The sequence below is a fragment of the Acanthochromis polyacanthus genome, chromosome 1, assembly GCF_021347895.1.
Source record: "Acanthochromis polyacanthus isolate Apoly-LR-REF ecotype Palm Island chromosome 1, KAUST_Apoly_ChrSc, whole genome shotgun sequence".
In the NCBI taxonomy this organism is placed as follows: Eukaryota; Metazoa; Chordata; class Actinopteri; family Pomacentridae; genus Acanthochromis; species Acanthochromis polyacanthus.
Window position 1 is genome coordinate 58,610,350 of NC_067113.1, and position 26,124 is coordinate 58,636,473.

Below are 26,124 nucleotides of genomic sequence, written 5' to 3' on the forward strand. Positions count from 1 at the left end.
TCATCTTGACTTAAGGTTTAATTTGAGACATTGATCAATAAAACTCACATCATCACATCGAGTTTTTGTACAAAATAAGAAGTGTTGATTAAATAAATTTGGCTGATCTTTACGAAAACACAGAAACTGTACCTTGAAGATTTCTAAAGCTGCTAAATAACTGAATCAGAATCAGAATTTTAAATCAGTCATGCAAAATCCAACAGAAGGGTAAAATTTTTATATATTTTTTTGTTTCCTTAGTCTTGTTTAATTATTCAATTTATATTTATTAACTCATTGGCTGCCAGCCGTTTTCAGAGCAAAGAGCCCCCTACTGCCAGAGTTTTTAAGAATTTTGACAGATTTTTCAAGATCTACAGAATATCAAGTTTTAAGACTACATAAACATTGAAACTATCGAAAGAAAGTGTAGATTCTCTTCTTTCATCAGGAAAAAAATTTGTTTCTGGCATTTTCGGTTCTAAAGTTATCGGCAGCAGAACACAGGGTAGTTTCAGCAAAAACACCTGTTTTTGACCAAAAAACAGAGATAACGAGCTTTTTCTGCAGAGAGGCACATCAATCACTTTGATGCCAATATTTTTTGGTTTAGTGACATCCCACACAACTGAACAGTTGTTTACTTATATGAAACAACAAAAACAACTTGGAAAAAAGCATTTTAAGGTAAACTTTTTAACCTTTTGTTAGCTAAATCATTTATTTACAAACAAACAACACAAGTCAACATTTTGGTTCAGAACAATATATCTTACAAAATATAAACAAAATATTTTTAGGTGTGTGTGTGTGTGTGTGTGTGTGTGTGTGTGTGTGTGTGTGTGTGTGTGTGTGTGTGTGTTTGTGTGTGTGTGTGCTCGCTCTAAACTCATCTGACTCGGCTTCGTCAGATGAGCTCAAGAGAGCGGTGGTGGCGAAACAGAACCCGAAAACTAGCGCGGCTTTGATCGCCAGCGGCTTTTTGCAACGGCACTTTTTGCTGTCGCCCCACCATGGTCACTGTCTTTGTCATTCTTTTGGTCCACCGCAACACTCTCACGTTCCAAAACTCCAGGATTTTCACTGACAAGCTCCGCCAGACTGTCCTGCAGCCCCCCCAGTCAAAAAACATGATTGACGTCTATAGACGTCAATGGCAGCGAATGAGTTAATTATTATTATGTATATTATTAGAATAATTATTATTATTGTCAAGGACTTGTTAACTTCAATTAAATGTTTGACTTCAAGATGAAAAATATCTAATTTACTGGTTTAAATCATGTTGTCAACTTATTAACTTTATTTCATTGAGTTGAGGTGACATAATATTGCATTTACTTAACTTTATGCATAATTTAAGCTCAAATTAGTTGTTTTTGGTTCCAGTATTTAAATATCAGAGATTCCTGTATTTCTTAATAACTACAACATAAAATGACAACAAAACAAAAAACCTGAAAACAATCCTAAAGCTTGTGAATAAAATCTAATTGGAGCAACTTAATTTTACAAAAGTTTTAAGATTTATTGACAGGAAAATTTGTCCTTAAAGTAATAAGAAAACTTTGCATAACCTTGAAATATAAATATATAATATTTGGATTTTGAGCAAGTTTTTTTTTTTCAGATAAATGTGTTTTTAATTTGCCAATCATTGTATAAGTTGTTTTAAAAATACGTTTAAAGACAAGTGATTTTAAAAGTTCTCCAAACTCAGAAATACTGATTCAAACTTTTTACTTTTATGTTTCATTGACTTTCAACATTATTTTTGGAGCATTCTTCAACCTATCGAACCTTATTTTCATTTCATTCCCTTTACATATCTTTGACATTAAGTTCCCTGTATTCTCGTTGTATTTTGTTTTCTTTAAAATAATCTCAGCTATCTAGATTATCCATCATTTAATATGACAATAAATGCAGATTTTTTTATGTGAGCATTTATATCAAGGAAAAAAACGATCAGTTTCACGAAACTGATTTTTTTTGTGTATAAATCACTATAAAAATGTTAATATGCGCTTAAATCTGATACAAGTGTATGAAATATCCACACATTGATGTTCAATGTGCTTTTTTTAATTTAAAGTCGACTAGAAAGGTGAATAAAATCCAGTTTAATCTCTCGGGTAACGATGGAAAACTTTAGCTGGAGTTCCCAGTGATCACGTTTGTATGTTTGCAGCAGCAGCAGCTCCACATTCACTCATCGATCGATAGCCGATCAATACGGCAGCTGCCGGACCAGCAGAGCTCGATCACAGCACAACAAGCTGTTAGTTAAAGTTTAATGTCACACAAAGCTGCTGGTGTGCCACTGAAAGTACAGAAAACATGGATTTATTAGAATTAAATGATGTTCACAGTAAATATGAAGCAGGTCAGTTTGTGAAAATTCACAAAATAAAAACATACATGTGAGTAACACGGCGGGAAAAAGGAGCCAGTCTGGCTTCATAAATAAGTAAATCTGATGACTAGGTGAAAAAAAACCCAGCTGATTATTCAGAAAAAATAAAAATATACTCAGGAAAAAATAGACTTCAGACTGTCGGAGTGTTCAAAGCTCGCTGTTAGCTTAAGGATTAGCTCACTGGCTAATGTTAACAAACACACACACACACACACACACACACACACACACACACACACACACACACACACACACACACACACACATGCCTCGCTGTGAGGGTTGCTTTAATATCCAGAGTCACTATAAACCCGTGGCTGAGCTTAAATGCTCCAAACCGCTGCGAGGCCCGGAATTAATTAGCACTCACACGGTGCCACTGAGCGCGCTCCGTATTGATCTGTATGCAAATGGAGCCACTTCCCAGTGAAACCAGTCCAACACACAGGAAACTGAAACACTGCTGGTTTCACGGACGAGGGTTCAAAAGTCACCGAGTTGATGTTTGCACCGGACATGTGTGAAAACTGACTCAATATATGGAATTTATTGCATCATATTTTGCAGTTTTAGGCTCATTTTAAAGCTCAGTACCTGGAAAAAGTCCCATAATGGTTCAATTTTTAGCAAATTAATCAAAAATATTTCATTGTATATTTCAGTTTGTCTGCTCAAAACACCACAAAGATGCTTCTACATGACTGTTTAATTAGTTTTGTTATAAATGATTGTCTGTAGCTTTAAATGCTGCTGAGTTGCCCCACCCCCTTCAGGAAGGAAACTCTGTTTTTATGATTTACAGCAACAGACATGAATAGATGAGGATTTTTAATCTTCTGATTTTATCTTTCAAAGCATTTTACATCGAAATATCTCTGAATTCATGGTACAGTTGATATTTTTTGTTCATGTATTTGTTAAATTTTGGCAGATGACATTATAAAATCAATATTTTAGCTCCCAGTTTGCAGCTAACAGATGCTAACAGCAGCTATGAACATGTCTCCTAAATAAATCTTTCAGTTTTTCTGCTGAAAACACCACAAAGATGCTTCTTTTCTACATGATTGTTTTACTGGTTTTGTTGTAAATAATTGTCTGTAGCTATAAAAGTTGCCAAGTTGCTGCAGGCCCCGTCCCCTTCAGGAAGAAGACTCGCTTTCTTTGCACATTTGTTGAACTTTGTAGCATTTTGTGTCACTTTTTACTTATTTTGCTTACATTTGTAGTTATTTTATGTCCCTTTGTGCCTATTTCTAGTTCTTTTTATGGCGTTTTGCTCATTTTGCGCTACTTTGTGCTGATTTTGGTCACTTTTTGGTTAATTTGGCATATGTCTCTGAATTCACAGCATAACCACTGTTCTACACTAATCGGTTTGAGTTTATCAGATAACATTATAAAAACACTGGTAAAATTCACATACTATAGATTTGGTTTCCATGCTAGCACTGCCTGCAGTTCATCTAAAAACTCTCTGAATAGATAGTTTTCACATGACGTCACACTATCGGGTCCGCCATATTGTGTGTTGTGGTCAGGAGTCAGCGAGCAAGATAGTTTGAAGTGGCCTGGGGGAACAAGTGGTTGATTGAGCAAGGTAAATATAGTTTGCAGTGTGACTGGGGACAAGAATGGTTCACGCCTGTTGTGTCCACGGCTGCCACAACAGGGCAGAAGGCCCAGTTAAACGGAGCCGAGGGTGAACAGACAAGGAAACTCAGCCGGCTGAGGCACCACACATGGCAATTAGTGTCTGTTTTTTAACCCGTATTATTAAGAAATTGTCATTTTCACGTTTACTTTGTATTCTGTCATTCAATTCGTCTTCCATAAATACACTTTATTGTGGTAAAATAAACTTTTAGTGCATGAATTGCTTTGAAAGCACAATTGAAATCTCGCAAACAGCGATTTGATTATTTTATTGAAAAAAAAACATTTTGAGAGTTTTAATGTATGCCGAATGAAAGATAACAAATATATAACTTAGAAAATTGTGGAAATTAGTTGTTTCAACCGTTATTTGCTTTGACCTAAAGATCTTTTCAAAATAGCTGCTTCTCAAAGCGAGGATTTGCATTGCCCCAACAGGACACCATACTGGGAGGTTAGCTCACATTAGCGTGATCCTAGCCAGACTCCACTGTTTATTCCAGTTAATTTAGATAGACCAATGATACGCTAATTAATAGAAAAAAATCATTAGGTTCATTGTTAGTTAAATCGGCGACCTGAATTAATGCTGTTCTCGGACGAATTCTACACCAAACTGTGTTCAAAATCTCGGCAAAAAAAATCTGTGTCTGAAGTGCTACTTCCTCATATTATGAGCGCAAACGGCTGAAACTTACTCAGTTAACTCCAACTTCCTCTGATATCGGTCTTTCAAAGTGCTATCAAGTGTGTCGATATACTTTTTCAGCTGAGTGGCAGCCATAGCCAACAAATATTAGGCTCAAAGATAAACTCCAGTCATGGACTCAACAAAGCTCACCACTCAAAATGGCACTGAGCTACTTACCGACCCGGAAGTGTGACGTCAGTGAAAAGGGTCTATTACTGTCATGTGTCTTTAGATTGCATCAGAGTTACTAAAGTCTTCATGGTTTTGCTGAAAAGTGCAGAATTTTTTTTCTACAGAATAGGGTGGGTGCAAGTGGCTTAGTTTTGATGAATTTCTATGAGAGACATGTGGAATATAATGATTTTAAGATTAGATTTGGTTGATTTTCCAAACAAAACAGACGTGATGAGTTCAAGAACTGTCAGAAAGTTGAAAATGAGGCAATTCTTTGTGTTTTTACATCATATGGAGTAATTTAGCAAATTTTTTTTTAGGCTACATGCTTTTAAAACATGCTGATTTCTAAGGTTTTGCTTTCCAGACCGGCTCAGTGACGTAAATGTAAATACTGCAGATTATTTTGGTATAAAGTCGCTTCATCAGGAGGATCTTTGCCCTGAAGAGGCTCCTCGACGGACCGAATCCCTGTGAAAATGTGTTTAAATGTCAGGAAAGTGCTGCAGGATCCTTTTCTTACCTCCTTAAAACCAGACTTCTAACAGAGAATTTAAAAAAAGAAAAACAGCCCAAAAGCCCAGAGCGGGACTGATTTATTTCTTTCAAACCTCAGATCCTGCGAGGAACTTTTTTATTAGACTGAAGCTGTTTTTCTTTCTCCGCTTTAACGAGTGGAGGAACACGGTTAACGAGGAGCGCCGGGGCGGCTAACGAGATGCCGAACAGAGATGTTAACGAGACAGACGGACGGCTAACGGAGGTCAGGTGAGGAGTTCCATCCTAATGGAGGCCAGAGAGGAGCCCACTGGTGGAGCTTCAGCTGATGGAGTAATCTGGTGCTGAGATGAGATGTTTGGAATCGATATGAGCTCAGCAGAGTGTCGCCGGCTAACGCTAACCCTCTAATGGATTCATTCGTTCTCTCAGGTCTCCACCAGCTCGCATCATTTCTGACCCGTGACTCCAAACCGCCTCATTTTCCCCCCACAACCCAGATTGTTTTTTTTTTTTTTTTAATCCTGTCCACTGGAGTGAAAGATCTCAACAGAAAGACGTTCATGTTTCATAGAAGACGAGCAGCTCTTTGGTTCATGGCCAGGTTCCTCGAAATAAACTAAACCAAAGAAATTCTAAAGAAACATGCACTTCTGGGTTCATCTAGTCAAGTTTGCAGCATTTTGCATCCCTTTGTGGTCATTTTACTTCCATTTATGGTTATTTGATGCTGATTTGAAGTTCTTTTTTATCACTTTTTGTTATTTTTTAATCCATTTTTTGTTTAATTTTACATATAAATGCCTCCAAATAGTTAGTAATCCCATGAATTTGACTATATGAAAAAAATGGCATTTTATGGTTCATTTGGTGAATTTTGCAGCATTTTGCATTATTTTTGGTAATTTTTCTTCCTTTTATGGTGGTTTCATTTCACATTGTAGCCATTTTGGGGCTAACTTTATCATTAATGTAGTCATTTTGTGCTGTTCTATGGTCATTTTTATCACTTTCTTGCTCAGATAAACAATGAGATTTTGCATAACTTCATTGTTATTATTTGTCACTGTCTTACAAGGATAAATGATGGGATTTTGATCATTTCAAAAATAGCATTTTTGCTTAATTTGGTGACATTTCAGGCATCACTTTGTGGTCATTTTGCTTCCATTTATGACTGTTTTAAACCAATTTGGAGTTGTTTTTTATCACTTTTTGGTCATTTGTCATCCACTTTTTGATTAATTTTACATATAAATACCTCTGAAAAGGTAGTAATCCAATGATTTTTACCATTTCTTGTTCAGATAAACGATGGGAACTTAGCTATAAAAAAAGGCATATTTGTGTTCATTTGGTGAAGTTTGCAGCATTTTGCATCACTTTGTGGTAATTTTACTTCCATTTATGTTTGTTGCTTTCAGGGTCATTTTGTGCTACACTGTAGTCATTTTTCATCACTTTTGGTTAATTTGACAAATATCTCTGAAAATGTCATAATCCCCTGATTCTTCCTGTTTTTACCTTTTCTTGCTCAGAAAAACAATATGCTTTTGATGATCAAAAAAATATCAAACCATGTATTTTATGCTTAAATTGGTGTCACTTTACATTACTTCTTGGTCATTTTTCTCCCGTTGATGCTTGTTTTGTGTTGCTTTGTGGCCATTTTGGGGCTCATTTTATCACATTTTGCGCTACTTTGTGATCACCTTTCACCCCTTTTTGGTTAATTTCACAAATTTGACCGCACAATCAAATGTTTTTTGGACTTCATGAAAACCATCCAGTTACATTAAGAAACACTTTATCACTGGTGTGCATTGAGCATAAAGGCGACTTAACAGAACTGATTTGTGTTTGAATGGTTCCATTTACTTCCCTGTGCTTCCAGCAAGGAATGCAAAGCTCCTTTCTGAACAAAGCAGATGTCAGCTCATCTAACAGACGGCTGTGGAGTTTTTTTTTTCTGTGTCCTTGCAAGCAGAAACAGATCAGATTAACGAGTGATGAAAGAAAGGGATGTTAGCAGGTTGATCAAGTGACTTTTGACTTAAGTCACAATATAAAGGTCCTCTTCACCTTATACACCTTAGGGCCATAAAAATAAATTCATAAGACACAAGTGAGATCACATTTATGTTACTGAAAAAATGTTTGTGTCTGTAGCTTTACATGCTGCTGGCCCCACCTCCTTCAGGAAGGATACTCTCTCTGTTTGTGATTGTGTGAGATCAGGACTTTCTGTCTTTGTTCTGCATGAGGATCATTTTACCTGTAAATATTTGTGAATTTTCAGCTCAGTTGTTTTTGTTTTAAACTGTGTTTGGTGAGTTTTTCAGACAATGCTAAAAAATCTCAATTTTAGCGTTTTCTTGGTTTCTTAACATCGTCATAACGGACAGTGTTTTGGACGCCGTTTCATTCTTGGTTAGTCATCAAACAACAGAAACAGAAAAATATGTAACTGAGAACAGCATTATTGTGAGTTGAGCTGCAATAAAATGGAGTTTAATGATCAATGAGAGCAAGAGAGAAGCTAACAGATGCTAACACCATGCTTCACACTATAATGCTACCTATACTATGCCTCATGTCATGATGCTGCCACCACCATGCTTCACATCATGATGCTGCCACCACCGTGCTTCATATCATGATGCTACCACCACCATGCTTCATATCATGATGCTGCCACCACCATGCTTCACATGATGATGCTACCACCACCATGCTTCATGTCATGATGCTTCCACCACCATGCTTCACACCACGATGATGCCACCACCATGCTTCATGTGCCAGAGCTACATGACTGTTTTTAAAAAAAATTGAATTGTGTAGAAACCGTACTATGAATCTCGACCAAAAGACAAAATCCAACATTTCTGATCGAGCCGATATGCAATTTATCTGTGATGAGTTCGGTGCAGAAAGTCTCCTCCATCATCTCCTCGTCTCTTAATTAGCAGCAGAACTGGATCCTGATCAAACGAAGCTCCTCCTTCTCCTCCGTCAGTCGCATATTTTACAGTGAACTTGATGAATCAGCCTCTTCGGCGGCTTCCTGTGTTGAAGTGTAGCATCGACACACACACACACACACACACACACACACACACACACACACACACACACACACACACACACACACACACACACACACTCTGCAGTCTTCAATGTGAAAGCTTGGAATTGCAATTTGAGACGTTGCTTAAAGAGATCAGCGGGTCCAGTTTGATATGTGTGTTATGAAGACACACACACACACACACACACACACACACACACACACACACACACACACACTCACTCACTCAGCACCTGACTCAACAGTTTCGCCTTCAGTCACATCTCTGCATCTAAATGAGGTGTGTGTTCTCTCTGTTGTGTAGATGAGTGTGTAGAGATGTGCGTGTGTGTGTGGTTCACGTGCATCCTCTTTTTCTTCGTTGGTGTCTCAGGACCAAATAATGACAAACATTACGGCGGGAAATTATGTTGTTTCTCTCCTCTGCTGGCTGCTTCGTTGCATGAATTCATGCATGAGTGTGTGTGTGCGTGTGTGCGCACGTGTGTGTGTGCGTGCGTGCGTGTGTGTCGTGGTCGTCCGGGGCAATGCTGTGGGCTTGGTTGTCAATCAGGATTACCGTGACAACAAGCGTTACCTTGGCAGCGGTGACTGTTGGCAACCTGCAGGACGTCACGTTGGGTGCGTGTTAATATTGGGGTGTTACTGTGCTGTTTGTGTGTCGTTGTGTGTGTAGCTGTGTGTAATTGTGTGTAGCTGTGTGTCGTTGTGTGTGTAGCTGTGTGTAGCTGTGTGTCGTTGTGTGTAGTTGTGCGTTGCAGCCTCCTCTCTAATAGATACTCTCTTTATCTCGTCCCTCTCAGGCTTTCTCCATTATTCTCTCTCTCTCGCTCCTCCAGTGTCACTCAGTCTCGATCGCCCCTCTGTTTATTATTCTCTCCCCCTCCTCACCCCTCCTCCCCTCTCCTCCTCCTCCCTCTATTCTTCTTTTTCTTCATCGTCTCTTCATTTCAGTTTCCTTCTTCTCATCACATCTCAGCTCCTCGTCTTCCTCCTTTATTCTCTGGTTTCATTTCTCCCTCTTTATTATTATTTTCCTCTTCTATTCTATCCTCACTTCCTTTACTCTTCCTCCTCTTTCATCTTCCTCTTGTTTTTTCAGTTTTCGTGCTCTCGTTTCTTTCTTTGTTCTTTCTTTCTTCATTTTTGTTGCTCCTTTGTGTTTCATTCTTTTTTATTTTGTCTTTCGTTCTTTTCTTTCTTGCCTGCCTCTTTTTCTTTCTTTCTTTCTTTCTTTCTTTCTTTCTTTCTTTCTTTCTTTCCTTCCTTCCTTCTTTCCTTCCTTCCTTCCTTCCTTCCTTCCTTCCATGTGTATGCTGTTCTTTTTCTTGCTTGCTTTATTTCTGTTTTCTGTCTTTCACCGCTGTGTTCCTTTTCTTTATTCCTTTCTCTCTTTTTGTAGTTTAAAATTGTTTTGGCTTTACATATTTTTCTTTTTTATTCTGTTGTTCGCGTTTCTTTCTTTCTTGCCATTCCTTTTCTTTTTCTTTTGTCTTTCATTCTTTGGTTTGTTCTTCCTCTCTTTCTGTCTTTGTAGTTTTATGAATCTCAACATTTGTCAGTTTTCTCTCTTTCTGCCTTTATTGCGTTATTGTTTGTTTCTTTCGTGTTGTATTTTTCCTTCTTTACTTATTTGGGTTTTTCTTTTTCTTTCTTTCTTGTGTTTTTCTTTCTTTCTTGTTATTTTTGTCTCTTTCTCTTTTGTAGTTTTCTTTGTTTTGTTCTGTTTATTTATTCTGCTATTTCTTTCTTTGTAAGCCATTACTTTCTGTTTTCATGTCATTTTGAAGTTGTTTTTTTCTTCTTCCTTTTTCTTCTGTTTCTTTTTTCTTTCTTTCTTTCTTTTTCTCACCCTCCTCCTGCATCTTTTCTTTTTCCTCTCATCTTCTTTTTCCTCACTTGATCCTCTTTTCTCACTTTCTTTTCACACTCACCTCTTCTTGCACTCCTCTTTTTCTTTTACATCCGTTTGCATTCACAGATTTTAAACCTGACAATCCAAGGTTTCTTTTGATTCCTCTGAGTGTGCCCTCAGTGAAATTAGCTATTAAGTTTTTTCTGGCCTCATACATCACACTCCCACCTCCGTTCTTCACTGTCAGGATTCACTGCGGTAGTCAGAAAAGACACTACAAAACCAGAAAGATACACAAAACCACCTTTGAAAGTTTACCCGGAATGCACTTCTTAGTTTTCTCTGGTGGATTATCAGAAACAGAAACGCATCCAGGGAACCAATGATTGATTGTCTGACTCCGACATAAGACTGCTGCAGTTTTACCGTTCAAACTATGATACATCCCATAATACTGATGATCAACGTTGGTTATAGAGAAACTTGAAATTGAAAAGTATTTATTTCGAACATAAAATTAACAGACACCTAATGCAGCTTATACAAAATAAAACCACAGCTGAAACAAGGCATCACATAAATTTACAAATCATATATGTTCGAAAGGGAGTGGGAAGAAGACAAAACTTATTTAATCCCACCCCGAACTTGACGATTTCTTTTTCATTTTGGGCATTTTTTGAATCCTTTTGGATAAATTTCATGGGTTTTTGGACCATTATGGACAAGGTTTTTGAGTTATTTTGGACATTTTACTGTTTTCATTTGGATACATTTTAGTCATTTTGAATGTTTGTTTTTCATTCATTTTGGACAAGTTTTGTTAAATTTGGAAAGTTCACAGTTGTCCCGATAAAGGGTTAAAGAATTTAGGATCACTTTTAAGTGTTTTGGACAATTTTCGTATCATTTTGGAAGAGTTTGCTGTAAAATTTGACCAAGTTTGAGGAATTTTGGACAATTTTTTGACAATTCAGGAGGAACTCTGAGTCATTTTGAACAAACGTGTGCTAGTTTCTGTGACTGAAGGCATAAATCTGTTGAAACAAGGATATTTCCCATTATGTTGATGCTAAAAACCAGATTTAGCGTTGAGATTTTGACACCTTTAGCAGCGCTCGATTTAGATGGTCGCCAGGTCGCTGCGAGCGCCGGGAATCATGGCAGGTTGATGACATCATACAAAGTGGCTCCCTCCATGAAGAAAACCTGATAGGCGGTTCAGCTCGATCGAGCGCTCGATTTCGACAGTCGCCAGGTCGTCGCAAATGGCAATGTCATCAACCTGCGATGTCATCAACCTGCCATGATTCCCAGCGCTCGCGGCAACCTGGCGACCGTCTAAATCGAGCGCTGCCTTTAGTGGATGTATGACTGATCTGGTTTCAGTTTTTACCAGAACTCTGTCGTGTGTGTATCTGCTGAACCGATGATAGAAAAAGTCTATTAAAAAGCGTAAAAAATGCACTTCAAAGGTCTGTAACTCTTGAAATATTCTCACTATGAAGGTAAAACTTAGTGAAGTTCTGAACATAAACGTCTGATTCATTCCTTCTCGTCTTTTTCCTAATTCCTTCTCGGATGTTTCGCGACGTCTTCAGACGTTTCTCCTCCATTTTTCCGTCTCATTTTCATCTCTGACTCCACCTGTTCTCCCTCCTCGTCTTCCTCCCGTCCTTTCATCTCTCCCTCCACAAACCCCAGCAGCTAAATGCAGCCGGGCGATAACAAAGTTTGTGGGGATTATTTCCTGGAGTTTGTGGCGTCTGTCAGGTGACTGGCAGGAGAACGTAATGGTGCTCTGATAGCTTCAAGGAAACTTTCCTGGTGTTTATTGTGGATTATCTCCCTGCCGAGGCTGCTTTTCACATTTGAACAAGGAGGAAAGTTGCAGTGGTGAGAGTTGTGCCTGTCGGAGGATTATCCTTTAACCCCCAGAACCCCGGTTCCACCTCCGAGTCCTGCTTTGATACAGAATCCTGCTTCACACGAGAACATGAGGTGGATTTATTCAGGTCTGAGGTGTGTTCAAGGGTCCACAATAAAGTTTGATGTAAAGATGCTGTCATTTAGTGTCTCTTTGAGGTTGTTTTCTGTCGCTTTGTGGTTGTTTTGTCTATCTTTGTGGTCATTTTGTGCTGCTTTGCCTTTGTTTTGTGTCTCTTTGGTTGATTTTTGTCTTTGGCAACAAGCCCTCAAATTCATATGACCACACAGGTCGTATGAACGTGCCCCTGAAATACGACCCATGAGAGCGTATTTAGGTTAGCGCCCCTACGAGGGACAGGAAGGCATTACAGGATTTAATTCGAGAAACGGCTTTTCCCTCGCGAAACGGTTTTTCCCTCACTTTCGCAAGACAGGTTTAGGGTTATGGTTAGGGTTAGGTCAAAATTTGTTCATGGTGACGTTTCAGCTGAGACACTGGAGTGTCGATATTTACTCAACCGCTAGAGGTCGCTTAACTTCAAAACGTAGCACTCGGTCGTAATAAGGGCGTGTACAGACGACCTATGTGGTCGTTTTTTCAAGGAGGACAGTCTCGTCTTTGGGGTTGTTTAGTCACTCTTTGAGGTTGTTTTTTTTAGTCTCTTTGCAGTTGTTTTGTGTCTTTATTGTTGTTTTTAAGTGTTCTTGTGGTCGTTTTGTCTCTTTGTGGTCATTTTGTGTCAGTTATTTTACCTCTTCGTTGCTGTTTTGTGTATCTTTGTGGTCATTATGTCTCTTTGTGGTTATTTTGCACTTCTTTGCCATTGTTTTGGCTCTTTGTAGTTGTTTTGTCTCTTTGTGGTTATTTAATGTCTTTTTGTGGTTGTTTTGTGCATATTTCTTGTTATTTTGTGCTTCTTTGCCGTTGTTTTGTGTCTCTTTGGTTAATTTGTGTCTTTGGGGTTGTTTAATCATTGTTTGTGGTTGTTTTGTGTTTTTGTGGTCATTTTGTGCTTCTTTGCCATTGTTTTGTGTCTGTTTGGTTTGTGTCTTTGGGGTTGTTTAATCACTCTCTGTGGTTGTTTTATGTGTCTTTGTAGTCGTTTTGTCACTTTGTGGTCGTTTTGTGCTTCTGTGCCATTGTTTTGTCTCTTTGAAGTTGTATTTTTTGAGTCTCGTTGGGGTTGTTTTGCGTCTATGGTTGTTTTGTGAGTCTTCTTGGGCTTGTTTTGTCTCTTTGTGGTCATTTTGAGTCTTGTTGGGGTCATTTTGTGTTTCTTTGCAATTATTTTTTGTATCTTTGGAGCCATTTTGTCTCTTTCTGGTCATTTTGTGCCATCTTGGTACTGTATGCTTGTTTTTGTGTCTTGTTGCAGTTATTTTCTGTATCATTTCAGTTGTTTTTTGAATCTGTGTGGTCATTTTGTGTCTTTTTAGTCCTTCATAGTTGTCCTGTATGTCCTCATGGTTGTTTTTTGTGTCTCTTTGCAGTCATTTTGTGTTTCTGAGATCGTTTTGTGTCTCTTTGTGGTTATTTTCTGTCTCTGTGAGTTTGTTTTTCATACTTATTTTTAATTGTTTTGTCTCTGTCGTCATTTTTGTGTCTTTTTGTAGTCATTTTGTGTCTCTGAGATCATTTTGTGACAGGAGTGTTTTGTCCTTGCAATTGTTTTGTCTCTTTGTGGTCATTTTACATGTCAATGTTGTTGGCAGTTGCTCTTTTCGTGTCTCTCTGGTGGTTTTGTTTCATTGTAGTCATTTTATGTCTCTTTGGGGTTGTTTTTTGTCTTTACGATTTTGTGTCTCTGACTTCCATTTTTTTCTCTAATTAGGGTAGTTGTGTGCTTGTTTGCGGTTGCTAATTGTCTGTTTGGGTAAATTTCTGTCTTTGCGGGTCTTTGTAGTCATTTTCATTGTGGTTGTTTGTTCCATGTTTGTCTTCTTCTTGTCTCTTTGCCATCGCTTTGTCTCTTTACAATTGTTGTTTGCATCTGTTTGTGGTTGTTTTGCGAGTCGATGAGGCAATTTTGTCTCTTTGTGATCCTTTTGTGCCATCGTGGTCTTTTGCGGTCATTTTCTGTATCATTACAGTTGTTTTTTTGTCTCTTTGCAGTCTATTTATGTCTCTTTGAGGTTGTTTTATGTCTCTGCAATTGATTTGTGTCTCTTCGAGGTCGTTTGTGTGTCTTGGTGGTTGTTTTTTGTGTCTCTGTGGAGTCGTGTTTTGTATTTATTAGTGATTGCTTTGTCACTATGGTCATTTTGTGTATCTTTGCAGTCGTTTTCTGTCTTTGTATGGATTTATTGAGGTCTGAGGTGTGCTGGAGCTCTAAGCCTCAGGTTGGAGGCCTGAACATGAGTCCAGGGTGCCTTCATGGCTGATTTAAAGTGACAGTGATTCTGTTAAACCAGCCGTGTTAATGACATCATGTGGTTTCTGGGTTAAATGAGCAGTGAATCAGAGCTGGAGGGGTTTATGATTTTATTATTTATAACATAGAACAAAGGTGGGTCAGATTTTCACTGCATCTTTAACGTCTTCTATTTGGGCATCTTAACCTTCATGTCTTCTTGTTGTTAAATGTTGTGTTTTTAAAAAAAAACAACACTGTGACTTGTGGTGTAACTAGATTTCTGCAAGAACTATTTCACCATCCACACATTGATTTAAGATGTAATCAACATTTTGACAGAGCAGAATTCCAGTTTGATTTATCTACATCACCAATTGGTGTGGTTGTTTTCTGTCTCCTTGCCTAAGTTTGGTTTGTTTGTGGGCATTTTGTGTATATTTTTAATCCTTTTATTTGTTTTTTGTATTTATTTGTGGTTGTTTTATGTTTTTGCAGCAATTGTATGTCAATTTACAGTTGTTTTGTACCTTTGAGGTCATTTTTTGTGTGTCTGTGGTGGTTTTGTCTGTTGGTGGTTGTTTTATGTCTTTTCATATTCATATTGTGTCTTTGTGATGGCTTTGTGTCTATTTTTTAATCATTTTATGTCTATTTGTAGCTGTTTTTTGCAACTATTTGTGGCTGTTTTGCAGCCGTTTTACGTCTCTTTACAGTTGCTTTGTACCTTTGTGTTCGTATTTTGTGTCTCTTTGTGTTTGTTTTGTCTTTGTGGTGAATTTGTGTCTATGCAGTTGTTTTGTGTCTCTTTGTAGTCATTTTAAGTATTCTTGTAGTCATTTTGTGTCTCTCCACGGTATTTCTTTTTTGGTCATTGTTTTGTCCCTCTACAGTTGTAATAAAGTCACATTGTGAATCTCTGCATACTAAGACTAATATGTGGAGCTTGAGGTTTCTTCAGACTGGAATGGGGCTGATTGTTATTTCTTGGGTGTAATTAGTTGGTTTTATGGTTTTTGTGTGTTTAAAATGTCCTGGTTGTGTTCCAGCTGATCATGATGGATCAGGATTAAGTTTGTTTCTTGTTACTTGTCTAAACTGTGAGTTCAAATTTGATGCTTTTCTTCTGAGAACTTAATCAGAAGTTCGAAGAACAAAAAACTGCCGAGAAAAACCGTCCTGAAAGCCTCCGAACAGTCAGCTGTGGTTTGAAACGGATCCAGATAATCAGATGTGATGCGAAGAACAAATCAAACTAAATCATATGCAGCTGAGATGAAACAGAAGAGCAGATGTTAGTTTTCTCCTGTTAAAACCACTGATGCTTTCCATCTGGATCAGACCCTCAGAAACAGAAAGAGAAACCTGGAGGAGATGAAACCAGATGACTGAAAGAAGATGAGGAAGGAAAAGTTCAGAAAATAATAACAGAAAAGAGAAAAGAATAGGAGCTTTGAACAAATTCGATTTATAATAACATGGACCCAGCTGGGGATGCGATGGAAAATGAAAAAAACCAAAAAACCTCCCTGAGACAAAAGATGGATTTAGCGGTGAAAGAACTTCTCTGTGCTATATACACATCACTTCTACTAAGATGTTTCTCCATGCTGAATTTATCTCCAACAACCTGCTCCTCTGTTTACTGTTTCTGAACCATGCTGCATTTATTTTATTCATCCAGTAGCTTTGATTTGCCTCCCATGATCATTTTGGACAAATTTTGAGTGAATTTTTAGACAATTTTTCAGTTATCTTGGAGACATTTGAGCCATTTTTGACCAATTTTCTCAAGTTTCTGTCACGTTTTAACACGTTTTGAGTCATTTTGGACAATTCTTTCAATTATTGACAATTTTGACTAATTTCAAATAGTTTTGCAGTTACATCAGAGGAATTTGTGCCATTTTTAGACAATTTTCTCAATCATTTTGGACACGGTTCTGAGTTTCTCTTAAATAAATTGTGTTGTTTTTTTTTGTTGCAAGTTTTACCAAAATTTCAAATGAGAACAATCTGGTTAAATGTCACAATTTTAATCTAAGATTTGGATAATTCCTTTGACAAAACTGCACCTCACACTTGATACATTCAAAAACGGTCTATCACTTTCTCAATTATATGGTGTCATTTTTTGGGATTTTTTAACAATATTTCAACTGAGATAATTTTGATGAAATATCACAATTTAAAGTTGAGATTTGGTTTGCTTTTTGATGAAATATTTTTAGGATAAAATTCTGTTAATTTTTCTGTTCATACTGCACAGCTTACATGATGGATTCCTTGACTGTCTGAAAGCTGCAATCCAACAACGTTTTGTTGTTTTTACAGTTTCTTACTTTAATAAATTGCCCTTTTTACTTATAGTTTGCTTTTCTAACCTGCCAGCCCATTTAGAGGTTGTTACCTGTCTCATTTTGTTACTAGTAATGTCTCCTTTTCCTCCACAGCTACCTGGCGGTGACCCAGTTCAGTCCGATCCACGCCAGGAAGGCCTTCCCCTGCTTCGACGAGCCGGTCTACAAGGCCACGTTCTCGCTGAGCCTCCATCACGACCCTCAGTACACGTCTCTGTCCAACATGCCGGTGGAGAGCAGCTCGCTGTCCGACGAGGATGGATGGACGACCAACAGGTTCGCCCGAACACCTCGTATGTCCACCTACTACCTGGCCTGGGCCGTCTGCAACTTCACCTACCGGGAGACGCAGAGCGACGCCGGCGTGACGGTAAGAACACCAACAACCGTCTGGTTTCTCTTTCCAGAAAGGTGGTTTGAAGACCTTACAACTGTAACATGACGGCAGAATTCTGTCATGACTACAGAAAAACGATAAAATAACAAAATTCCTTTAAACCTTATGATCTAAACTTAATGATTTCCTCTTCTGGAGCTCAGAAATGAAGATCTTAGTTTTTATTTAGTTTTTAAAGCTTCCTGCTGCTGTGATTGTTGATTTCATAACTTCACGATGAAGCAAACAGCTGATTGTGAGTCAGCCGGTTCGTTTTTTGTTTGTTTGTTCCTCAACTTCCTTGTTTCTTCTTCTTCTTGTAGTTTTATTCTTCTTTGTTTCTTCTTCACTTCTTCTTCTTTTGTTTCTTCCTCAACTTCTTTGTTTTTTCGTCTTCTTCAGTTTTTCTTTGTCTACTTTCTTGTTTCTTCTTCCTCTCTTCTTGTTTTTTTCTTTTTCTACTACTGTTCTTTCTTCTTTTTCATTTTTTCTTTGTTTTCTCTACATTTTTCTTCTGCGTGTCTTCTCCTTTTCATTTCTTCTTTATTGTTTCTACTTTTTTCTTTCTTTCTCTCTTCTTCTCTTTGTACTTTGTGTCTTCTTCAGCTTCTTCATGCATTTGTCTTCATAGTTTCTTCTTCCTTCTTCCTTATTCCTCATAATTTCACTTTCTTCTTCTTTGTCATTGCCTGTCATTTCTGTTCCTCTCTATCTTGGTTTCTTCTTTTCTTCTTGGATTCATCAACATTTTTTCTTCTTCTATGTTTCTTCTTCTCTTTGGTTTCTTCTGCTTTTTCTACTTTTTGTTTCCTCCTCAACCTCTTTGTTTCTTCCTCTTCTTCATTTCTTCTTCTTCATTTCTTCTTCTGCTTCTTCTTTTACTTTTTCATTTCTTCTCCTTCTTGTTCCTGTTTGCCTTCTCGGCTGAGAGCAGAATCTCTCTGATGTGGATAAAACATGAAATGTAGAAGCCCAATCTCCTCATAGCTCATTTTTTATTTGATTAAGTCTCTGTCTGTGGGATTAAAACACAGAGTCTGACGATCTGAGACGATAGCTGGAGTAATGAAGTTGTGATCGGAGAGAAATTGATTTAAATTTGGAGCCAGCGGGAGGAAAGAAATAAAAACGGAGGAGTAGCTGGTTTAGTTTTACATGAGCCAAAAGACATCTTGTAACCTGGAAAATCGAGAAAAACCTCCCTTTGACTTATTGGATTTAACTAAAAAATTAGCTTGAGTTCTGTATCCAGAGGTGAGTAGTGGAGTTTCTGATGTTCCAGATGTTCTCCAGATGTTTTATAGGGAAAATCAGACTTAATATCTGGATTTTCTCTGAGAAATTGAGGCTAATCTACAGTAAAAGCTATAAAATGGCAGCAGGATCAATAGACACAGCTATAAAATGAACATTAGACCATCATCAGTGGTTTCATCCTTTAGATTATTGATCTTAAGAGTCTCTGGTGGCAAATATAAAGGTTTCACGCATCAGTTTTTAAGGGTTCCTCTGGCTTGTTTTCTTTCAAGTCTACAGCTTTTTAAATCCATTATGGATATTTTTCGTCCGCTATTTTATAAGATTTATGATTTTTGACAATCTTATGCATCTGGACAAATTTGAAGTCATTTCAAGAAAATCTTTTGTCACATTGAATGTTTTTTTTTTTTGTCATTTTGGACATTTCTGTGTTATATTTCAGACATTTGGGATAAATTACTCCTTATTTTGGACAGATTTTGATTAACACTGGGCAATTTTCTAGTCATTTTGGACAAATTGAGAGGAAAATCAAAGCTACTGGATCAATAAAATAATTGTAGCATGGCTCAGAAACAGTAAACAGAGGAGCAAGTTGTTGAAGATACATTCAGCATGGAGAAACATCTTAGTAGAAGTGATGTGTCTATAGCACAGAGAAGGTCGTCTTTCTACTGATGATGAACAGAATACAGAGAAAAAGATTGTAGTCGCTGGAAACATGCATGTAGGTAAATATCTGTAGCATGTGGAGACAAAACAACCCCATAGAAACATTAAATAATACAAATGAGACACAAAATGTTAAAAAAAAAGATACAAAACGACAGAAACAGGCACAAAACCCCAAAAAATTCAACAAAAACCCCCCGACATAAAAAGACACAAAACAACTACAAAAAGGCATAAAACAACCCAAAAGAGACAAAACAAACACAAAGAGACATAAAACAACCAGAAAAAGACATAAAAAGACCAACAAAAGACACAAAACAACCAATAAGAGACACAAAACAACCACAAAGAGACATAAAACCAGAAAAAGACATAAAAAGACCAACAAAAGAATAAAACAACCAATAAGACACAAAACAACCAATAAGAGACATAAAACAACCACAAAGAGACATAAAACAACCACAAAGAGACATAAAAAGACCAATAAGACATAAAACAACCAATAAAAGACACAAAACAACCAATAATAGACACAAAACAACCACAGAGACATAAAACAACCACAAAGAGACATAAAACAACCAGAAAAAGAAATAAAAGACCAATAAGACATAAAACAACCAATAAAAGACACAAAATAACCGATAAGAGACACAAAACAACCACAAAGAGACATAAAAAAACCAGAAAAAGACATAAAAAGACCACTAAAACACATAAACTAACCAATAAAAGACACAAACAACCAAAAGAGACATAAAACAACCAAAAGAGACATAAAGACATAAAAAGACCAATAAAAGACGTAAACTAACCAATAAGACATAAAACAACCACAGAGACACAAAACAACCACAAAGAGACATAGAACAGGTTAATCGTGTTGTTAAAGAACAGAGTCTCTTTAATTCTGCTGTACCATCTTATCTTCACGTAACGAGGCGATACCGTTAGAAGAAAAGAGTCCGTCTTGTTGATTTATGCTCCACCTTAAAGTGGTCGTCTTAAAGGTGCTGCATCAGGACAAAAAGAGCACCGGCTTCATTTAAACCGTCTGAATCCACAGATAGCTGTTTAAAGTATGTAGGTGAGCTAATGAACATTTGTTTTCTCAGAATAATCTGGTAATAAAGACGTGGACGGATCCTCAGATAGCAGATAATTAACTGGCTTCCTGACAGCTGCCTCCATGACTTCTTTATTCCCTTTATGAGCTCTGTGAATAGAACTGGAAGGTCCAGACCTGAGCCGGATGTTCAGCATCTCTGGCTGCTGGAGGAGGATAAATGTTTGGTTTTATTATGAAACGCTCAAACACAAAACCCAAATGTCCTCAGAGCGACATTAAAAAGTTATTAATTTTGGGTTTATCTCTTTTATTATCGTTATTTTGATGTCTTAGTTTGCTTTTAGGGAATAATTTTGTTCTTTTGAGTTTTGAAAGGGAAATGTGCTGTAGATTCCCAGGAATTATGTTGTATTTAGCAATATTTCTCACGATTTATTCATAAACTTTACTTAAGTACAGGTACCACAACAATGTGAAAAATTATTTGGTCCCTTCGAATCAAATTATATATATGGGATTTTTGGATTATTAACCTTCCAATAGCTTTTAAAATCCTCGTTTCTTGTAAAAAAAAATGACACCGTTTATCAACCAAAAATCCTGATTTCCAACTCTCTGATTGGTCCTTGAACTATTTGTGCAATTCAGTCAAGAAAATTGACCAAATCTAAACTTTAAAAGCATCAAAAATGTGAGATGAGACATTTAAAAATGTGCCATAAATAAACCATTTGCATGAGATTCTGAAAAAAACAAAACATATTTTGCGTTTTCAGGGACTTTTCAGTTGAACTGCAGGCAGTGTTTCCACAGAGCAGAAGAGATACTGAAGGGAAAATAGAACAAAATGAAACATAAAACAACCACAAAGAGACACAAAACAACCACAGAGACACAAAACAAAAATAAAAATACTTATAACAACCAGAGAGAGACAAAATATCGACAAAAATACAAGACAACAACAAAGAGACACAAAATGACCACAAAGGGACAAAAAACAACAACCAGAAAGAGACGTAAAACAACCAGAAAGAGACACAAAACAACACCAAAAAGACACAAAATGACTGCACAGAGACACAAAACAAAAATAAAAATACTTAAAACAACTGGAGAGACTCAAAACAACCAGAAATAGATACAAAACAACCACAAAGACACAAAATATCTACAAAGAGACAAAAAACGACCACAAAGAGTCACAAAACCACCAGAAATAATTACATAAAACTGGCTGTTTGTGTCGTTTCCAGGCAGCAGAAACCTGTTGGTCCCCTGAAAACTTCTCTGTAAACCAGAATCTGTGAATAATTTGGGGTCTAAGCGTAGAAGAATCGGAGCATCGGCCTTGAGAACATCGAGCCGCTCTGTTATTTTGTGTTATTCATCACGTCCATCATGTCTGCCGGGTTCTGATTTGAAAGTCTAAACTGTTGGATCTGGGCTCTGATATCCCATCAAGCCGTTAACAAGCAGAACGTCTTCAGAAACAGAAGATATGCAAACGCACGGCGTGGCGTTCTGCACAAGGACGGACCGGTGGCGACCTTGTTCCTCCTCCTTCTTCTTGTGATCGTCTCTCCGTCAGTGTAATTACAGATCATCCATCTCGGCTGCCAGAAACTCAAGGACGACACAAACACACTGTTCCTGCAGCTCCTCATCTCTCTGAGATAATTTTGGCGAAACGCTGCTTTAATGACGAATCATATCTGGGTCATTTATAACCATCGCCAGCCTCCAACACTGTGAGGCTCCATGATGAATAAATTAAGCTTTATTTTTGTCCTTTCTCCCCTTTTTTACTCGGCAGAAACACAAAAAAGAAAAACACCACCTCTGTTATCTCACATTCTCTACGGTGCTGATTCAACCTTCATTATATGACATTTAGGTGGTTTAATTATAAAGAAATGCTGCCAAGACGATCATATTTACACTTTAATGACACACGTCTTCATGAATAACAGTCAAGGATTCGCTAACATTGGAGTTGCTAATGTTGGACATCAAAAACTGCTTAAAAAATAAATCTGATTCCAAAAACTCCAATGTAATCATTAAGAAATGTCTTTTTTTCCCCTTCAGTGCTTGTCAAAATGAAGTCCCAGCTGGCAGGAAATGATCCTGCAACATCATTACCTGGTTTGCCAGGTAAAGACTCCTGTGGCCATCAATGACCACAGGAGTCTTTGTCATGGTTCCCATTGTTAGCTAAACACACCATTCTAATCAATCCCATTTTCTCCTAATTGCATGAGTTCTGGTCGGAGATAATTAAGCATCATAAAAGTCTTTGTCATAGTGCCCCTTTACGAGCTAAACTCCCACAATGCTCTCTGCTTGCCAACATAAACTGTAGTCTGAGTGATGCCTCCTCTGGTCTCTACAGTATTAAATAGTAAGAGGCTCCACCTGGTGGAGCAACCAGATACTACAGCTGATCTATTACATTTTCTGAGATGCATGACCTTGTTCTTTTTCTAATCATAAACATCCTTAATTGGATGAGACAAGAGCTCTGTCAGGAGGTTATCGAGTGTTACAGAAGTCTTTGGTGCCCCTTTCCGAGCTAAACTCCCACAATGCTCTCTGCCTGGATGTCAGAAACAGCCTATAGTTTGGCATACCACTGTTAATCTACAATGCATTTTCTGACATGCATGCAAGTATCACAGAAGTCTTTGTCATCGTGGCCCTTTACTAGCTAAACCCCAACAACCTTTACAACAAGTTTCACGACCGTTTAACAGAACTTTAATGCACTTCAAGCATGCATTTAATAAGATATGGTGTCAGATAAAGACTACTGAATATTAAATGATTTGAACAAACAACAACTCGGTTTGTGGATAAAACAAACACATAGAAAGAGACACAAAACATCTCCAGAGAGACGCAAAACTACCCCAAAGAGATGCAAAACAACCACAAAGAGACACAAAACAACCCCAGAGACACAAAGCAACCACAAAGAGACACAAAACAACCACAAAGAGATGCAAAACTACTACTACTACTAGGCTTGCAAAAAATAACCAACTACAAGCCATTGTCCCCTCACTCCACCAACGACCTGCGTCAAGCAAACCAGTTGAACGAGTTCTACTGTCGCTTTGAAAGGCAATGGTCGACTGACAACCCCATACCCCCACCTCACACCTCCAGCCCACCTCTTCACACCGGCCCCATACCCCACACCCCACACCCCAGCAGGGGCTAAGAGCCCCCCACAGTCCAACACTCAAGACCCCCCCAGCCCTGAGACCCAGCTCACTATACAGGAGAGAGGCTTTAACAGGCTATTCAAGAGGCAGAACCCCCGCAAAGCAGCAGGACCTGACTCTGTCTCCCCCTCCACCTTGAAACACTGTGCTGATCAACTGTCTCCAGTCTTCACTGACATCTTTAATGAATCACTGGAGACATGCCATGTTCCAGCCTGTTTCAAGACCTCCACCATCATCCCTGTCCCGAAGAAGCCAAGACCCCCTGGACTTAATGATTACAGACCTGTCGCTCTGACCTCTGTGGTGATGAAGTCTTTTGAGTGCCTTGTGCTTCCCCACCCACCTAAAAGCCATCACAGACTCTCGTCTGGACCCCCTGCAGTTCGCCTACAGAGCCAACAGGTTTGTAGACGACGCCGTCAACCTGGCTCTCCACTTCATTCTGCAGCACCTGGACTCAGCAGGAACCTACGCCAGGATCCTGTTTGTAGATTTCAGTTCTGCTTTTAACACAGTCATCCCTGCCCTGCTCCAGAACAAGCTCCTCCAGTTGAGTGTGCCTGCCTCCACCTGCAGATGGATCACAGACTTTCTGCCTGACAGGAAGCAGCATGTGAAGCTGGGGAAGCAAGTCTCCGAGACCAGAACCATCAGTACTGGCTCCCCCCAAGGCTGTGTTCTTTTCCCACTGCTGTTCTCCCTGTACACCAACAGCTGCACCGCCAGGCAAATGGTAAATGGTTGTATTTATATAGCGCTTTTATCCAAAGCGCTTTACACGATACATCACATTCACCCATTCACACACTGATGGGGGAAGCTGCCATGCAAGGCGCTAACCACAACCCACCAGGAGCAATTAGGGGTTCGGTGTCTTGCTCAGGGATACCTCGACATGAGCTCGACGGGCCGAGGATCGAACCGGCAACCTTCCAGTTACAAGACGGCCACTCTACCCACTGATCCATGCCGCCCCCAGGCACCAGTCTGTCAAACTCCTGAAGTTTGCAGATGGCACCACCCTCATCGGACTCATCTCTGATGGGGATGAGTCTGCTTACAGACTGGAGGTAGACAACTTGGTGACCTGGTACAGCAGGAACAACCTGGAGCTCAACGCTCAGAAGACAGTGGAGATGGTGGTGGACTTCAGGAGGAACACAGCCCCCCCTGCTCCATCAAGCTCTCTGACTCCACAGTCCTCACCGTGGAGTCTTTACGCTTTTTGGGATCCATCATCTCTCAGGACCTGAAGTGGGAGATGAACATCACCTCCATAACCAAGAAGGCACAGCAGAGGATGTACTTCCTGAGGCAGCTGAAGAAGTTCAACCTGCCAAAGACTATGATGGTGCACTTCTACACGGCCATCATAGAGTCCATCCTCTCCTCCTCCATCACTGTCTGGTACCCTGCAGCCACCCTCAGGACAAGAGCAGGCTGCAGCGCATCATCCGCTCTGCTGAGAAGGTGATCGGATGTAACCTGCCATCTCTCCAGGGTCTGTACACCTCTAGGCTTTTAAGGCGTGCAACCAAGATCTTGGCCGACCCCTCTCACCCTGGACACAAACTTTTTGAACCCCTCCCCTCAGGCAGGAGGCTGCGGTCCATCAGGACTAAAACCTCTCGCCACAAGAACAGCTTCTTCCCCTCTGCTGCATCGCTGATAAACACTGCCCATGCAACTGCAAATCAGCTCTGTTGACTATAATCATTACTACTGCGTAGCAATTGGACATACCTTGTCTATTTTATCCATATTTCTTACATCTCTTTACTTACTATCTTAATTTATTTTATCTGTACTTGCACCAAGAGCACCAGAGAAAATTCCTTGTAAGTGTAAAAACCTACTTGGCAATAAACCACATTCTGATTCTGATTCCGACAAAGAGACATAATACAAAAATAAGACCCAAAACAACCCCAAAGAGATGCAAAACAACCCTAAAGAGACACAAAACAACCACAAAGAGATGCAAAACTACCACAAAGACACACAAAAACAATAAGACATAAAACAACCACAAAGACACACATAATGGAGTTAGTGTTGGATCTGTGGTTGTGTATCGATAAATTCATCCTCCAATATACTGTGCATGAGTTCATCTTTACCCACTTGGAACAACTTGTCCTGTTTGTTCACAGTCATTAAAGACTCCAACCCGCTGCGATCCTCCACACTAGAGCTTAATCTGCACCGAACACGAATTAATAGATTTCCGAGGATATCAGGATGTTCTGCCACCAGCTGGGATCGTTTACAGCTTATGTTTTGGAGATATCGGATCAGTGATTCATCCTCTTGCGGCTCGGTGAGATATTACTTACAGACGTCTAAATGCTCCCGTTCTCCATTATCTTGAAGTGGAGTTCTGCAGCAGGTCATTGATCCAAACGCCCACATAAATCCCTCCACAGCTCATTGAAAATCTATCAAATTGCAAATTTGCAATAAGATAAAATAATGGAATAACTATCAGTGAAAAGCTTTTTA

The 26,124-nt window shown here is 38.7% G+C and overlaps 1 protein-coding gene across 1 annotated transcript in view; it reads left to right on the plus strand.

Moving 5' to 3' along the window:
• LOC110959952 (thyrotropin-releasing hormone-degrading ectoenzyme) overlaps positions 1 to 26,124 on the plus strand; it is a 284,810-nt gene that overhangs the window by 16,867 nt on the left and 241,819 nt on the right. Inside the window, exon 3 of the mRNA XM_051949719.1 lies at positions 17,100 to 17,376. Coding sequence (XP_051805679.1) covers positions 17,100 to 17,376 — 277 coding nt within the window. The remainder of the gene's footprint in view (positions 1 to 17,099; positions 17,377 to 26,124) is intronic.